This window comes from Brassica rapa, chromosome A05 (genome assembly GCF_000309985.2).
Source record: "Brassica rapa cultivar Chiifu-401-42 chromosome A05, CAAS_Brap_v3.01, whole genome shotgun sequence".
In the NCBI taxonomy this organism is placed as follows: Eukaryota; Viridiplantae; Streptophyta; class Magnoliopsida; order Brassicales; family Brassicaceae; genus Brassica; species Brassica rapa.
In genome coordinates, this window is record NC_024799.2 from 10,114,692 (window position 1) to 10,132,607 (window position 17,916).

General features: G+C 32.5%; 2 protein-coding genes across 2 annotated transcripts; one reads left to right on the forward strand and one right to left on the reverse strand.

Moving 5' to 3' along the window:
* Nucleotides 1–85: 85 nt before the first annotated feature.
* Nucleotides 86–14,186, forward strand: LOC103839722. The gene is made up of 7 exons (XM_033290957.1): nt 86–10,807; nt 11,032–11,894; nt 11,964–12,227; nt 12,325–12,624; nt 12,698–13,176; nt 13,246–13,354; nt 13,422–14,186. Exons 1-7 carry the CDS (start codon nt 10,789–10,791, stop codon nt 14,049–14,051), a joined length of 2,664 nt encoding a protein of 887 aa, XP_033146848.1. The 5' UTR covers nt 86–10,788; the 3' UTR covers nt 14,052–14,186.
* A 270-nt stretch (nt 14,187–14,456) lies between these two features.
* On the reverse strand, nt 14,457–15,910 carry LOC103848898. The gene is made up of 2 exons (XM_033290958.1): nt 15,048–15,910; nt 14,457–14,976 (listed from the first exon to the last, which is right to left on the reverse strand). Exons 1-2 carry the CDS (start codon nt 15,867–15,869, stop codon nt 14,512–14,514), a joined length of 1,287 nt encoding a protein of 428 aa, XP_033146849.1. The 5' UTR covers nt 15,870–15,910; the 3' UTR covers nt 14,457–14,511.
* Nucleotides 15,911–17,916: the final 2,006 nt, after the last annotated feature.

A 17,916-nucleotide genomic window follows, 5' to 3' on the forward strand; every position in this document is an offset into this window, starting at 1 on the left:
ATTTTTATATGATTTTTAGTAATTTTATACAAGTTGATTTAATACATTTAACCAAAATAAATAGATAAAAAATTTATCTAAGATTCAAATTTTAAATATATTACATATATATTATTAAATGTAATTTAAAATAAACAAAATTATTGTTTTTGCTTATTTTATGCTTAAATAATCAACTTTATATTAAATATTAGTCAAAAATAATAAAATATATAATATTAATAAATTTCATTTTAAATATAATTTAAATTTTAAAAAATTTATCACTGCACATGGTGCAGGAAAAGACCTAGTTATAGTAAAATAAGACTGCTACACAGGTCAAATAATCTTTCTGATATTAGAAAGGAAAAAAAACTAATATGAAACAAGGATACCTAGCATAATTTTCCCATTATGCATCTCTCAACCATGTTCCCTAAAGACGATTTCAACACTTACATCATATCTCGACAATATTTCCAACTTAGATCACTCAACAGCATGTTCAGCCAAATTATCCCTCAAACAAAAGATTAGATGATATATATAAAAAATACAAGGCAAAACGATATATATACAAAAACCTAAAACAGTTACCATGGAAAAGACAAAGACAATAAACAGACCCAAACAAAAACATCAAAACACATCGAAAGTTGTCTGTTACGTTAAACCAAAAAAAAAAAGTTGTCTGTTACGTACTTAGATCTCTGTCTTAAAACCAGACTCCAAAAATAGACAAAACAAAATATAGGGCAGGCTCTCTGATTTCGAACACAACAATCATGTAAGAAATCTTTTAAGAGACTGCTCAAGCAAATTGCAATTTTAAATATAGGCCGGGTGAAATTGGGAACTAGCATAAGGTTAAACCGCAAGAACCCCTTTGGATCGGCCGTATAAACAAACATTCTCATAACAAAACGAAAACGATAAAAGGGTTTATCAAAAACGAATGTACGATATTTTCTTCAGATTTGCAACAACGAAAATTATTTGCAATGAGATGTAAAGAATAGACAGTTGGGTTTGGATTTATGCCCGCAACGGAACAAGAACAGCATGTAATAGCTGCTTTGATCTCTCATAGGCACTTCGTTTAAACCCTTAAAAGCGGCGATGTGTACTTATAAGCGCGAGATGACGTAGACCGTAGGTACAAATTGTCTATTTTACCCCTGTTTACTTCTCAGCGGAGGTTGACCTATTTACTGTCCGAAAACTTTGTAATCTCTGAAGCAGCCATGAGTTTCTGAAACCTCTCAAACGGTACCTATATTTTGAAAGCTACATTTAGTCCCCTCATATACTTGTTACAAGCTTTAAACTACAATTATAAATTTTTTATTTTAAACTACGTCTAACTCATTGAAATCTAATACAAATTTTAAATATAACAGTTAATGATTTCAACAAAAATTTAAGGGCTTCTTTCAAAAATATTCAAAATTTCAAGTCAAACACAAAAATAACTTATACTTTTTTTGAAACTTTATTTTATCATATTCATCCTTGAAATTCTAGTTATTCATGAAAATGTTATTATTATTATTTTCGAAAATAATGCTTTTACCTTACTATCCTCATCTTCACCAAATATTTACAACTTTGTCATTGACATCAATATCTCAACCACCAATGAACTACCAAATTGAGAGTGTTAATGCCCTAAAGTTTCGATTTTTTCTCATTTTTTCTCATTTTCTATCCACACAAACCACATATCGTACACTTTCTCTCAAATTTCATCAAAAAAAAACTGAAGATTTTGATTACAAATTATGTAAGGTTCATAAGCTCACGATTCTTGGTGATTAACAAGTAGGTATCTATTCTCTTGATGTTCTGGGTGATTGGAGAAACTACGCAAGTCATCTCACGAGTTCAAGGTATGAAATCGCGAACCATATTTTGTTTTTCAGATCTGTTCGACGAAGAAGTCGTCTGGTCAATGCATAGGTTAGTTTTGCAATTGACCTTTTGTGTGTGTTTTAATATAAAACTTCCCTAAAAGTCTTCTAACTTTCCTTTGTAAACAATTTTTTTTGAAATTCCCAGTTCTCGGATAAACATGTTACTTTTATTGATCGAAGTTGATCAGAAATTTGACTTTTTGTAGAAGACTTCCTAAGAAGTCTTCTTGGAAAAAACTTCTACATAAGTCTTTTGAAAGTCTTCCCTAAATCTTCTCAATGCCGAAAGATATCTGCGTGGGTTACTTTTGTAATTGAAAAATAATAGTATAACATTTAATATCAATGAGAAAACTTCTTTAAAAGTCTTCTCGAGTTTGATTATGGGTTTTGGTCACATCTTTGCCCGCGAGAGAAGACTTCTAGAGAAGTCATCCTACAGAAGATTTCTAAAGAGACCTTCTCTCGAAAAGTAAAATATAGTCAATGCAAAAGTAAGCCAGCAGACTTTTTGCAACATCCAGAAGACTTAGAGAAGACTTCTTTTAAAGTATTCTCCAGGTAGACTTCTCCAGAAGTCTTCTAAAAAAATTCAAATTCTAACCAACTTCGGTCAAATTCAAAAGTAACTTGTTTATCCAGAGAAGACTTCTTTGGGAATTTCGAAAAAAAAATTCAATTTCAAAAGTAAGCCAATATTTATAAAGGAAGACTTCTGAAGATGTCTTCTGTAGAGTAGACTTCTTAAGAAGTCTTCCTTCGTAAATTTGCAATTGCAAAAATTACCTAAACAGAAGACTTCTTTGAAGTCTATACAGAGACTTCTTTTAAAGTCTTCTGTGGATGACCTCCAAAGAAGTCTTCTACAAAAATCTTTATTAAACTTCAAATTTATCCAAAATTAAAATGAATTTTTAATATTTTCTTGCTAATTCATGTTTATTAGTAAATATTGGGACTACTGAACCGAATTAATAACTTAATTGGCGATAATTACGAAGTTACAAACATTGATATTTAGTAATGTTTCTAGCTAAACGTAGAAGTCTTCTTTAAGTCTTCGTCATAAGTGTTAACTTTCAAAAGTGTTAAGTAAATTCAAGAATATCAAGTCTTGTGGTTTAATGTGTCTTTTTAGAGCATAAGATATAATTTTTAACTTACCTGAAATTTAAAAAAAAATCAACTTTCACTTAAAATTCAAGTTTGATCTTTTGTGAATTTGACTAAGTTTTTTTAAAGTCTTCTCTCTTAGTTTTAGTAAATTTGACTATGTTTTGTGTTGTTGTGTTTTGTTATGAGTGTGTAGAATGGTTAAAAAACATTGTGGTATGTTGTATCAATAACTTCAAAAATGTCAAGTACTTTTAGCAAAACATGAACATATTTAGCAAATTCTTTTGATTAACATTTCCTTAAGTTTACAAAAGAATTCACAACTAAATAGTGCACATACAAATCATAAAACAGACCATAAACAAAACTATTACACATGAAACTTGATACCATTCTTCAACATAGATAAGCTTGGACTCCACTTTACTTCATTCCTTTATGCCACTTTGGACAGAAGACTTCCCGGAGACTTCGTGGGAAGTCTTCTAGCATAAAATATATTAGAAGACTTCTCAAGAAGTCTGCTAAGAGTTTTCCGAGAGTTTATGAGTCTGCCAAGAGTCTTCTGAGAGTTTTTGAGAGTCTTCCAAGAGTCTTCTGAGAAATCTTCCAAAGTCTAACTCATATCTGAAAAATCTGCATATTCAAACTTTAATGTATTTTTTGCTAGAAGACGTCCAACGAAGTCTTCCGAGAGTCTTCCAAGAATCTTTTGAGAAGTTTTCCAAAGTCTGATTTAGATCTGAAAATTTTATATACTCAAAAGCATTAAAATAGCTTCAAAACAGAGAAAACTTCAAAAACACTTTTTTACGCTTAATAATAAACAAAAAATTATCACATTAGGTTGAATTTATAAATTTTTAGAATCCAATATATAAAACACAAAAATACATATTCAAAATTTGTACCACTTTGGACATAAGATTTCGTGGGAAGTCTTCTAGTATAAAATGCATTAGAAGACTTGTCTAGAAGTCTTCCGAGAGTCTTCTCAGAAGTCTTTCAAAGTCAGTCCCATATCTGAAAGACATGCAAATTCAAAAACATTCAAATGACTTCAAAACAGATAAAAACTTCAAAAATATAATTTTATGCTTAAATAATAAACAAAACAGTCACAATAGGTTGAATCTATAGCTTTTTAGAATATAATATATAAAACACAAAATAATACGTATCCAACATTTATAGATCTACCTTTGAATGAGTGAAAGATGAGAACCATGTAATGAAAAACATGTAAAAATAAGATAAATTAGTGAGAAGACATAAGAAAAAAATTGAGAAATGGATTTAAATTTGGTGTTTTGATGTTCAAAGAGATTAGAGAGAGGTTGGAGAGTGTTAGAGTGAGAAACATTACATTTTTGTTACAGCTATTTGAGAGGAAGAAAAATAATATGTAAATTTTCTTTATATATAGAGACAAAAATTTCAATTAGGTTAAAAGTTTTCTAAGAGAAGACTTCTTGGGAAGTCTTTTAGCTCCTAAATTCAAATACATGAGAAGACTTCTAGAAGAGTTCTGGAAGACTTCGCTTTAGGCGAGAAACCTATATTCTACTAAAATTTAGGCGGGAAACCTAAATTCTACTAAATTTAGGCGGGAATACGTCAGAAGACTTCTTGGAAAGTCTTCTTGTGAAGTCTTCTGAAAGTCTTCTAAACCATAACCTAATTAAATAACTAACTAAATAGCAAATACTAATTCATTAAACTTATAATCAACTTATAAAGTGTTAAATATACACAAAACTAAACACATGGAGGTCAAAACAAGTTTTTTAAAGTTAAGATTCCAAAATCTAATCCTAAAAATACCAACAATACTATAACATATGTTACCAAACCCTAAACTAAATGTTATCATGACTAATTATATTCACTCATCTATGTTAAAAATAATTCAAATTTAGTAAAACTAAATTTCTATCGTTTTGAAATGTTTATTAATACATGATTTCTATTTTTTTCTTTCAACATATTTTTTATTAAATTTATTAATTATTTTTAAGATCTAATACATGAGAAGACTTTCTCTAGAAGACTTCTGGAAGACTTCGATTTAGGCAGAAAACCTAAATTTTCTAAATTTAGGCGGGACCCTAAATTCTACTAAAATATAGGCGGGATATGTCAGAAGACTTCTTGGGAAGTTTTCTGTGAGTCTTCCAGACCCTATAATCAAATAACTAAGAAAAAACGTTTTCTTAACTTTTAAGATGTTTAGAAAGTGTTTAAATCAAGTTATTAGATAGTCATTGATCACATATAGGTCAAAAAAAATTTTTTTTTAAAACATGAGATTTCAAAATCTAACCCTAAAAATACTAACAATACTACAACATATGTTACCATACCCTAAACCAAAGAATATCATGACTCAATCTACATTTACTCATCTATGCTAAAAATAATACAATTTCAGTAAAACTAAATTTCCATCTTTTGGAAATGTTTATTAATACATGATTTTGACTTTTTCCCTTTTAAAATATTTTTATAAAATTATTAATTACTTTTAAGATCTAATTCATAAGAAGACTTTCTCCGGAAGACTCCTAGATGACTTATGAAAGACTTTGATTTAGGCGGAAAACCTACATTTTTCCAAAATTTAGGCGAGAACCGTAAATTCTATTAAATTTTAGGCAGAATGTGTCGGGAGACTTCTTTTTAAGTCTTCTGTGAGTCTTCCAGACCCTAAAATTAATTAACTATGCAAAAAACACTTTCTTAAACTTAAAAAAAACTTAAAAAATGCTTAAATCAAGCTATTAGATACTTACTTAACATATATGAGTCAATTTGAAAAAAAAATGAAGGTAAAATTTCATAATCTAACCCTAAATACACATACAATACTATAACATATGTTACCAAACCCTAAACCAATGACTTATGAGCCAATATACATTCACTCATCTATGTTGAAAATAATTCAATTGAGAAATATTTATTATTACATGATTTCAATTTTTTACCCATCAAAATATTTTTATAAAATTATAAATATATTTTTAAGATCTACTGAACAAAAAGACTTACAAAGAAGTCATCATAGAGAATACTTCTTTGTAAGTCTTTTTAACGGATGGTTCTAATGATAAAACTGAATACATGTTTTTTCTTTGTTCATAAGAGACTGTTGTAATTTTACTAGGTTTTTGAGTTACTTTTGCATTTGATTGAATTTGGGGTACACTTTTGTATTCAAAATCAAGTTTTGAGTCATTTTTGGCAAATCCTCAAAAATTTAATTGTTAATTTAATATATATGATTTTATGTTAATTTAAAATTGTTAGGAGGCGCTTCCCAAGTACGCAAAACTAGCTTTTTTGTCAACTCATGTTAGAGCAGCATTAGTGGTAGTATGAGGAAGAGTCTCTCAGCATTAGTTCAATAAAACAACTAGACAAAAGAGGAGAGAGGGAGCGGAAAGTAAGAGAGAGAGAGGGAAACGATTCTTCTCTGAGAGATGTTTTTAAGAGTGTGAGAGCTTTTTCTACAAGGTGTCAGCACATAATTAGTTTAGGGCTTTTCTATTTAAATTTTAGTTAAAATGCTAAATTATATTATTATTTTATGTTTAACAGAAGAGTTGAGAAACCACATTGCTGCTGATGATCTTAAAAGCAAGGTGGAGGAAGTGGACAAGTAGGCAAAAGCTTCTTCGCTATTATTCCCTGAAGAGATGTTATATTCCTTTCTAGGAAGTATTGTTCCTATTTTTTTTTTTTTCTGAAACTTGTTCCTATTGTGTTTACTTTTTGGTTTTTACATCTTTCTGAACTGTTTTGTTTTTTTACAGCAAATAAAAATGCAATTTCTCAAAACTCAACATCTTCGTCTCTCACTAAGTCCATGCTTACTGTTGTTATGAGATATGTCTGAACAACACTTGAAGCATTTTCGAAGTGCCGTCTTCTTTGATGTGATGTAGCTTCTGAAGCGAACGTACGTAGCCCATTTTGCAGATGTAAGCTCTGGTCTCTATATAGAAATTAGGCAATTGTTTGCTTTAGACCCCTAAATTGAACAAGCACAAGGTGCTCCATCTATTTTTATACTTTGTTACAATCTTTAGCATGCTAAGCAACAACAATGGTTGAGATCAGGGGCGGAGGTAGTGAAGGAGGTGTGGGGTCAACTGACCCCACTACTTTTTTAAAAAATATTTCTTTTTTATTTAAGAAAATCTGTACTAACCTCATAAAAAAAGAAAATTTGACCCCACTAAAAATATAACTTCACAAAAATAATCACAAAACATTAAAGATTGAAAATAATTTAAAACTATATAAATAATATGTTTATTTTATTTGTGAAACATTTGATTTATATTAATTTTAGCTTAAATTTCAATAAACATGTTTTTTATATTAAATGTTAGTTACATATTTCAATAAAACCCAAATTGTTTTAGGTCCAATAATTATTATTTTTTTTGAAATTAATGAGTGAATTTGAAAAAAAGTGATTTGTGCTTCTTTTTTGGACAAACGCAAAAAGAAAGAACTCTCATGTTACCCAAAGTTTTCTATTTTTTTTTTGTTATACACTCTCCTCTTTATTTTACCAAACTAGAAATGATTATGATTAACTAATTCAATAAAAATGTTTAAGGTTTATATTCATGATCTGAGTATTTTTTAAAACTAATTTTGTTTTTACAAGTAGATTAATCTTTAAAATTTACCAGTTAACTAATGGATCAGTTTCTGAATCGGCGAAAAAATATCAGCAAGTGAAAATTGTCAAAAAATAGTATTACAATATCGCAGTAGTAATGAGTACCTAAAATTGTTCTGATTTGTTTTATCGAAAATATTTTAAATTGTAGTAAATAATTATGATAAACAAGTTTTAAAATATGAATGATCATAGAATATATTTATAGTTTTTTGTGGTTATAAATTATGTATTTGGAAAAAAAAATTTGACCCGGTTACAAAAAATTTCTGGCTCCGCCACTGGTTGAGATCATGGTGTCTGCCGCCAAAAACTGAAGCTAGAACTTTTGACTTGATCAAAGTACTGCGAGCACCAATAGCACATGAACTTTTGACTTGATCATTACTTTCTTTTTTCCGGGTTCTTTAACACAGTGGCTCACAAACAATATTTACCACAGCTTGAGCCTTGAGGATTGAGCTATGAATTCAGTTCCACCTTCAAGGAAAACTTCAAAAGGACCTTGAAAAAAAAACACTTGAAAGCGGATAATCTCTTTTTTTTTTGTCATCAAGTAATATAGAAGTTTATAAGATTACATGTCTAACTAAAAAGTCTGTCAAGATCGAGTTCCTCTAAATATCGGAAACAAAATTTTATTGTGACTGAGATTATATTGTTTCGGCAAAGTTGAGCAAGTTTTTTACGTATTCAAATAATTAAATTCTAAACTTTATAAAGCTAAAAATATATCAAGTTTTTAAAAAATTTAAAATTTCTTAAGGTTCGAATTTTCTTTTTGAGTATCCCAGCTGAAAAATATTTATTTTCTAATTTTAACTTTAATTTTTTTATTATATTTATTTTTGGTTTTTATTTATTAAAAACTGTTACATCATCGGACTTTTTACCCGTGAATGAATAGTTTAGTTATAATTTTGACTTGATAAACTGTTACATCATCGGTTGAGGTTTTAAATTTTTATATTTTGGTTTTATTTTCATTGAATAATTTTTTTTTCATTTCATGAGAACTTAATTTTTCGTTTTATGATTTCATTTATAGGTTTTCTTTCTATCAATAACAACGTTTACCATTCGTTTGATTTTGAATGATCATGTTTGATGTTTTTTTCTTATTTTTGAATTGATTTTACTTATGTTTTGTTTATAAAATAGGTACAAATCAAGTACTTTAAACCCGAAGAACCGATTGTACTTATGTTTTGGTTACAAAATAGGTATAAATCAATTACTTTAAAACCAAATAACCGGTTGGAACCCAAAACCCGAAAGTACACCGGGTTGTACCGGTTCTTTGAAGATTTACTAACCCCGACCCGAACCCGATAAAACCCGAACCGGTCCCGAACCAAACTTTTATATAATCCGAATGGGGTTGATTTTGATAAACCCGAAAAACCGAGATCCAATTGGACAAAACCGAAACCCGATTGTGACCCGAATGCCCATGCCTATGTTAGTCAAAATAAAAATCAGTTTTGCTATGTATGTCACATCGGTGCCCTGGCCAGACAGCAACCAATTTTTTTTATTGCATCTCCCATTGATTTTTGGTGAATTGACACCTTCGCCATGAGCAGCAGCATTACTCATAGCATTGTGTGAGTTTAAGCACACCTATTTTGAACAAAAAGTTGGGTTCTCCTGCAAACATTTGAGAAATACGAAAACTACAAAACATACTAATAATGCTTAAGTGGATACATGGTAAACCGAATTCGTACACCTAACATACCGATTATGATACATGGTAAGCCGAGATATCTCTGCACTAGTTTTTAAAACCCGAAAATAAGTCAGATTTTCCTGCATCCGCTATGACTTATAAATACAAACAAAAATCTTGACAAACATAATATTTTACGCGTAATGTGCAACAGAATATTAGAATAAAAAAAACCTGTCATATCGAACAGAAGTGTCGTGTTCACTTGTGTGCGTATTATACCCTTATTCATCACAGTTTGTATACACATTCATAAGATCAATAACATTCACTTTTCATACTAAAATCATCAATATATAGTCGTCTATAAGTTATTTTTTGAAACGTCAATACAAACCGTAACTCTAATTTCAGAGTGGATTTTAAGATCAATCAAAGACATCATTGATTCTAATCTTTGGCCGGTCGTATATTATGAAAAATTCATTTCAAAGTTCTTAATTTAATTAATATAGCAAACCCATAATATATGTCTCTCTCAAATAGAAGAAACTAATATGCACCAAAAGATCAGCTATAGTTCTTTCTTACGACCTGCTAACGACTTCAGACTCGTATAAAGTTGATTTATATGATACCTTAGGCAATATAGTCTGAAGTTATTGTATTTATGGGGCTTGTGAATCGAGTTTCTATTCTTTTTATAAAGTGAATAATATTAGTTTTGATACATGTGGAAGCGTCTTTCTTCATGCTTTACGTAAGGACCAACTTCGCAACTCACTTTTATTATGTTTGAATGTAACAAAAAAGATTAGTGCTGAAACTCTTTTTTCATATTAAATCTTGACCAAATATAATATCTAATCTTAACCTTTAAATGAATTACGAGATAAACTCTTTATTTGAGCCAGACACTAGAAGTTGGTCTTTTCAATAAACACAAAAGCCAATTTGTGTAAATTGATATCAACTCCGTATCTTCACAGAAGCTATATATTTCTGTTATTTTTTTTAGAGTAATTACCTAGACTAACTCACATTCATCTTAAAATTACTACAATAACTCATATTAAAATTAAATTACTAGACTAAAATGAGGGATAAGCAAAAGTACTAAAAGCCCATTACTAATTTGATTAACTACAAAATTGCCACTAAAAAAAAAAAGTAAAACATATCGACAAAAAAAAAAGAGAAAAATAGAAACAAACCTTTTCTTTCTTCCTCTCACGACGACATCTACTTCTCCGTCGTCTGAGTTCTCTGTCACAGCCATCGTCGTCAAGACCTCTGCCACAGCCGCCGTCGACAACTCCTCTGTCACAACTGCCGTCGACAACTCCTCCTTCACAGCCGTGGTCGACACCTCCTCCTCAAGTCGCAATCGGCTTTGATTTGGGTAGGAGATGAATCCCAATTTCAACTGTAAGTGCTAAATCAATTCAATTACCACTAGTTATTACACTTTTTTAACATATTTCTTGATTCAGATGTTTGATTTCGAAAACCCTAAATCCCAATTTCAACATTCTTTCACTTTGAAATTTCAAGACTTTTTTTTTCTGTTATTAAAGTTTGGTTATGACAGTCTGTTGATCGGAGAATGTTTCTAGACAAGAAACTAACTTGTTAAGTACTTTATTTTTCAGGTACGGTTTCTTCTTCGGATATAAGAAAGTATCCTCGTCGTTTGTATGAGGTTGGGAAAACCCCAGTTCAGAGTAGGAGCATGAACCATAGTTGTTATCTCTCCAACATTCAAACCGTGAGAGAAGAACTTGGGGAAGATGTTTGGTCTGAGTTGAGGGAATCAGCTATTGGAGTTATTGTGAAGCTGAAAGAGCTGCCTTATATTTGGTCTGCGAAAGTTGTTCACCATTTTCTTGCCAATCAATTGGCAATTGAGAGCAGTCATGAGATTTGGTCTTTGATAGATGATTCTATGCCATTGCGTTTCTCTTTGTATGAGTTTGGAGAGATTACAGGTCTGAATTGTGATCCTTTCGACAAGCATGACGTTTGGGATGTTGACCATCAAGAGTTTTGGCTGGAGATGAACGTTCCGACATCAGATGGACCTACATTGCTAGAGTTGCAAGCCATATTGCCGATTTGCAGAAACTGGCCTCGAGAGAAGCGAGTGATGATTGGTTTGCTGTGTCTGCTATCCATTGGCATATTTGGCATTTCAAGCAACAGCAGAATTCCTTTGCATTGTGCTAAAAGGGTGATGGACACTGCAGCTTTCCAGCGATATCCATGGGGCCGTATTGGATTTAGCAGCCTTGTCGATTCCATTAAAGTACTCACATATGAAGCAGAGAAGAGTTACACACTTCACGGCTGTGTTCATGTGCTGTTAATATGGGTTTATGAGTCTGTCCCTGGTTTAGGAGAAATATATGGGAATCGGATTGATGGAGCTGATGTTCCTCTTCTGTCATGGAAGGGATCTCGTACGCGTATAAATTTCTCAGATTTTTGTGCCCAAGAAAAGAAAAAATATCCAAAGGTATAAACACAAGTAGTATTTCTTCCATTTAAATTTTGTGTCTTACTAATCTTGTATATTACTTTGCAGGTTCGTGTGAGGCATATGATTATGAAGCCAGTGGAGGATATATATCCGAAGTGGGACAATGATAAAATCTATACTGATCTGGACAACATGATAAAAGACATCCTTAATGGTCAGCTAAATGAGAAGTTTTGGGATGCAGTGCCCACTACCAAATGCCAGAAGAGAAAAAATGGTGTTGCCGCATCTGTTGTTCCAAACCAGAGGCCTTCTACTATGCGAAGAAAAGACAAAGAACCTGCTGATGGAAGTGAAGCATCTGATATGGTATGTACAAAATGTTCTTGTAGTTAGTAATAGAAAAATGTCTTTTTTTAATTTATTTTGTTAATGACATGGTTTTGTTTTGCCTATGCATATGAAGGCTGCAGCTCACAACGTTGCCATAAGTGGGTTAGCTGAGTTGGTTAAAATCCTCACTGCGAAAATGGAAGGCATCGATGATAGTGTAGCTGACAAGGTTACTAAAGCATTAGATGCTACTATTGACTCTAAGGTGGAAGCAAGAGTGCGAGCATATGAGTCTGACTTACGGAATCAGATTGCAAAATTGGAGGCACAAATAAATGATAGTAAAAACAACGCTGATTTGAACATTGCTCCTGATGTCGCCACCTCCAAAGCGTATGAGGATGAGGAAGATGGTGCTTGTAGCAATGACTTGGTACAATTCTTTATCATTTGTTCTTGTAATTTTTTTTAAAATTGTATACTAATTCTCACCGTCTATTTCTCAGTCATGGATTGTTCAGAAGAAGATCAATTCACAAGATGGACTGCCAGTTGATTGTGTTGTGAAGAAGGAGAAAAAAGATAAGAAGACGATGGATAGCACACAGAATCTTACGACTGAAGTGGTGATAAAGACTGGGAAGAAAGCTGGAATTCCACCAACAAGAGTTAAGCAAGAGAAGGCCTTCGAGATCCCACAGCTAAATGATGAATCCATATCTTCAAAAGATTTGGAAAATCATCTACTGTGGGAGAAGAGTGTAAAATGTAGGGCGGTGTTGGAAGCACTTGCTTCAAATTTGAAAGAGCCTACACGCAGACGCAAGCCTCAGTTGACAAAGACTCAAGTTTGGCCGTTTGTTGGAAATTCAACAGTGAAGCGTATTATAAGTGGTGAGAAAGTCTCCAAGGAACCTTATGACCCATTAGCTAAGGTGGAGGCAGAGAAACTGCAGAAAGTTTTGGACTTCATCAACTCTGATTTGTAAGTTTCCTCTTGTACATCCTTGCTTCTTATTTCGATAGTCTAATAATTTATTTTTCTTGTTTGTAGGGAAGCAAAGGAGCCTGGTGTTGGAGATGAAAGTGCTGGATTTTTCTTGAAGTTATTGATCCCTAGGGATGATTGGCCAACAAAAGACTACGGCTGGTTGAATGACTCCGTAAGTTTAATTTCTGATTTTTAATCTCTACGGCTGGTTGCTGACTGTAAATTGTGTCTTGTCTTAGCACATTGCAGCAGCAATGCTTATGTTTCACAGACGGTCCAGGCAAGAACAGTCTCCATATTCCTCTTCTCGAATTGCATTTCTGTCTCACTGGTTTGTGAACTCATGGGTGAACGACTACAAGAGCTGGGACCAGAACACTGAGTTGTCAGAAATGTACACCAAGGCTTTTAATGGAGAACACCCGGCTGATTTTGTCACAGGTAATAAGTGGATTGCAGACGTCGACGATCTTTTCCTCTGCCACCATGTTAATGGAGATCACTGGGTTGCTCTACGCATCGAGCTGCTTAAGGGGAAAATTCATGTCTATGATAGTATTTGCACACATGTGAGTGATAAGGAGATGAAAGAGGCATGCCGGCCTTTCATGAGAATGATACCAGCATTGCTTAACAAGATGGTGCCTGCTAAAACGAGAACGAAAAGTGGAAAGCAGTTCGGTTATATTAGGCACAAGAAGATCCCCCAAAATGAGAACCCGGGAGATTGCGGTGTGTACTCTTTGATGTACATTGAATGTCTAGCTCTTGGACGTAACTTTGATGGCTTGAATGATCAGATTATAACACAATTGCGCTTGAAGTTGGCAGGAGATATTTATGAGGAGGTGACTAAGACAGCCGAATAGTTTGGTTTCTAGCTTTAGAGATGTAACTTGATGTTTTTTTGGTTTTAGACGGATGTATAATTTGATGGTTTTTGGCTTTAGCGGATGTATAACTTGATGGTTTTTGGCTTTAGCGGATTTATAACTTGTTTGGTTTTTGGCTTTGCGTTTATGAGGATGTGTTTTGTTTAAAGTAAAATCTAATATACTATAAAACCATGAGGTGGTTCTTTACTCGGGAATGTAAAGCATAATCAACTTATTTTCTAGAAAATAAAATGGCAAAGGGACACCAAGGCAAATGCTTTGGATTCGTCCTCTTACTATGCTTCTTCAGTTCAACTTTCGCACGCAGGATTCTTAAAGATCTAGGCCATGGTTAAATAGTTCTGATATATTTAAAAAAAAATCTTAATAGGAAATGAACTAAATAGTAATGAAACACCAAAAGAGTATACCAAGAAACTAAATAGAATACTCATCACTTAAGAGGACATGTTGTAGAATTGTGTCCCACATGGTTACAAATTCTACATGTGTGTTCCTTCCTTGGCCGCTTCTTGTCTGCAACTTTCTCCAAAATAGATTTATGTCTTGATTTTTTGGGTCTTCCCGGTGGTTGGCGGACATCAGGCGGCAAACAGATCCTCTTTGCAACTTCTTCTGGAATTGGAACATCAGCTGCATTGGGCATAACAGGAGTGAAATATGCATTGTAAAGGTACTGCGTCCGATAGTACTTGTGACAAAGTGATATACGTGATATCTTTCTAGCTTCCGCAGCAGCTATAGCATGAGCACATGGTAGCTTCTCCAAATCAAATCTACGGCAAGAACATGTTTTTTCTGTAAGGTTTACAACATGTAAAGATGAGACTCCCATCACTTGTGACTGATGAATGTCGATAGCTTGAACCTTTAATAGATTAGCAATAGGTATACGGCCCTGAAAATGGTAAAGTATTGTTATTAGAAACCAGTCTACCGAAATAAAAAAATTGATTATACATATATTACCTCCAACAACTTCTCCACACCACGAGTCAGAGAAGTTTTCATCAAGTCAGCATCATGTTTTCTTGTTGCAAACCAACGTGTCATCATTAATCGGATAGACTCTAAAAGGCGAACAATTGGCAAGCTTCTCACATCTGACAAAGCTCTGTTTATGGATTCAGCTATGTTACTTGTAAGGATGTTATATCTATCACCTCTAAAATGCGCTCGAGCCCACTTACACACATCAGCACGTTCCAAATATGCATGTAAATCTGGATTTAACCCTTTAATCGTCTCGAAGCTTGCTTCAAAGTCAGCTAACCTAAAAGAGTACGCAGCTTTTTTGACCAAACCAAACAGATCACGTCCTCTGTACCGTAATAAGATGTTCTTATATAAGTGGTACGTGCAAATTCCCGTGCTAGCCAACGGATAGACCACTGAAATTGCCTTTCTTATTGACTTGTGCCTGTCAGAAATTAATGCCAATCCTTCATCATCGGGTATCACACGGCTGAGTTGACGGAAGAACCATGTCCATGATTCATCATTCTCTGTGTCAACCACAGCAAATGCTATCGGAAATATCTGAAAATTACCATCCTGTGATGTTGCAATGAGAAGCGTTCCTTTGTATTTTCCTTGCAAGAAAGTACCATCAACCACCACAACCTTTCTCATAAATGGGAAGCCAGTAATGCTAGCGCTGAATGCAAGGAATAAGTACTTAAATCTATTGTTTGCATCAACTTCCAGTCGAGCTAAGGTCCCAGGATTTGCCATTCTAATCTTGTGCAGGTAAGAAGGTAACTCCTTATATCCATTCTCCGATGAACCCATTACGAGATCTCTAGCAACTATAAGTGTTGTACATAAACCCAGATTTTCATTAATAAATCTGCCGCAACATAAACAAAAAGTCTGCTATCACGTAAAGAAAAAGTCTGCCACTTCATAAAAAAAAAAGTCTGTCAACAATCTTAAATCGGCTATATAAATCTGCCTTAAGAAAATAAGTCGATCACAAAAAGTAAATCTACCCAGAAAAAAATAAGTTGATTTTATAAATCTACCATTTAGAAATAATCTACTACCATATTCGATAGACATATTCTTAAAAATCTGTTTTTTAATCAAATCTGACAATTAAATCTGCCGTGTGAACAAATCTGACGTTTTCTAAAAAATCTGCCACCACTTTAATAGTAGTTTTTTTTTTCTACACAGATTTTATAAATAGACTTATTGGTCGATAGATTTATTTTTTTGAAAACAAATCGGCCGTCGATTAAATAATAAGGGCATTTGGGTAATATTTTTTTTTTGTTATAACTATGTGTATGGGCAATTTCGACCAAAAAAATATTTTAATAAATTTCAAAAAATATAAGTCATTCTAGTAATAACATAACTAATTTGTGTCATTTTAGTAAACTTCCCTTTTTTTTATTAAAAAAAAAAATAAATCTTGCAGTAGCACTAAGATTAAGAGATACCATTATTCCAATGAGGATTTCAACCTTCTTCTTTTTTTTGTTTAGATTTTTATTATTATCACGAATATGAAAAATGACTAAACACACGAACGAAAGACAGATAATCAGATATGAAGCCAACCACTTGATGATATACGGAAGATCGTTTTCTCGATATTGGTTTGAATTATATTGAACTAGTATTATCTCCCGTGCATTGCACGGGAAAGAAGTTTGATGTTATATCTTGCAACAATCCCTTATAAACCCAAACTGTAAATTATTGATCGTATTTTCAAAACAAAATAAATCATTATACATGCAAACAAATTGAGAGAAGGCATATCTCTTGCACAGAGCAAATTAAAATACCAATCTTTTTGTTTTTTTTTTTCCTTCGTCTATCTGCTGTTGTTTTCTTTGGTCAATTCGTTTGTATCATTTTCAATGAAAATAAAAATATAAACATGCAAATAAAAATAGGAAGACTAACCTCATCAGATTAGGTCTTGCTCTTGAAAGTAGACATGAATCTTTATCGTTTCCCCTACCATCCGAGTTTCTTTATCACATTTGTTACCTTCTGGTTATCAACAAATTTTTCTCTGTTTTTTTTTTGTGGTGCTTCTAAAGTTAGAAGTCTTGTGCATGTGCTCCCATAGGAGTCTCTCTAACTCTCGTTCCCTGAATAATCAACCACAAGCACAATATATAAAACATATATATTTCAGCGATAATAGATTTAGTCCATTTTGAAATGTTACCGACATATTTTGATCGCGTCACTTTTTCATTTTGCAATATGTAGCTTCTGCTAATATCTAAAAGAGGAAAAAGGTTATAAGAAGATTAGGAGAAAAAGATCTGTGAATAAAAAATCAACATAAAGAAAATTATCCTTTGAGCATAAAGAGTTTGGGCATTTTAAGTCTCACTAACCTCACTTTAACCTTCATCGGCCAATTTTGTTGTGCGCTTGTCTATCCGTCGCCCATAGCAAGAGACTATGTTGATCTCAGAAATGTAGATACGAACATTAGAAAGTTTTGATCTATTTAGTTAGAAACTGAAATGTCATCACATTTTCGGAGAGAGTCATTGGAGTCTTTGCAGAAAAACTTAGGAATTTACGTGCAATAAGAGATGAAGTTGAATTTATGGCACTGTAACAGTTTCAGATATAATGAGATCATGGGAGTAGTTGTGAGAAATATTAGGAAGATTTTATATAAAAAATAAATAAAAATAATACATAGAAATCAGTTAAGAAAGACGAAACTGTTTATATTTTTTTTTGACATTTGTAATTTTTTATAAAATTGTTAAACATATTCCATGTGTCAAAATTTTGTTGGTCTTGTGACTTGTGCTTTAGTATATAAGGGATGTTTGTTATCAAACATGTGTCTTTA

Coding starts and splice junctions, on each gene's coding strand:
- LOC103848898 (XM_033290958.1), bottom strand. CDS start 15,869: ATGGGTTCATCGGAGAATGGATATAAGGAGTTACCTTCTTACCTGCAC. Junction 14,977..15,047: donor GTGTGGAGAAGTTGTTGGAG/GTAATATATGTA, acceptor TACCATTTTCAG/GGCCGTATACCTATTGCTAA.
- LOC103839722 (XM_033290957.1), top strand. Junction 12,625..12,697: donor GTGCTTGTAGCAATGACTTG/GTACAATTCTTT, acceptor TCTATTTCTCAG/TCATGGATTGTTCAGAAGAA. Junction 13,177..13,245: donor GACTTCATCAACTCTGATTT/GTAAGTTTCCTC, acceptor TCTTGTTTGTAG/GGAAGCAAAGGAGCCTGGTG.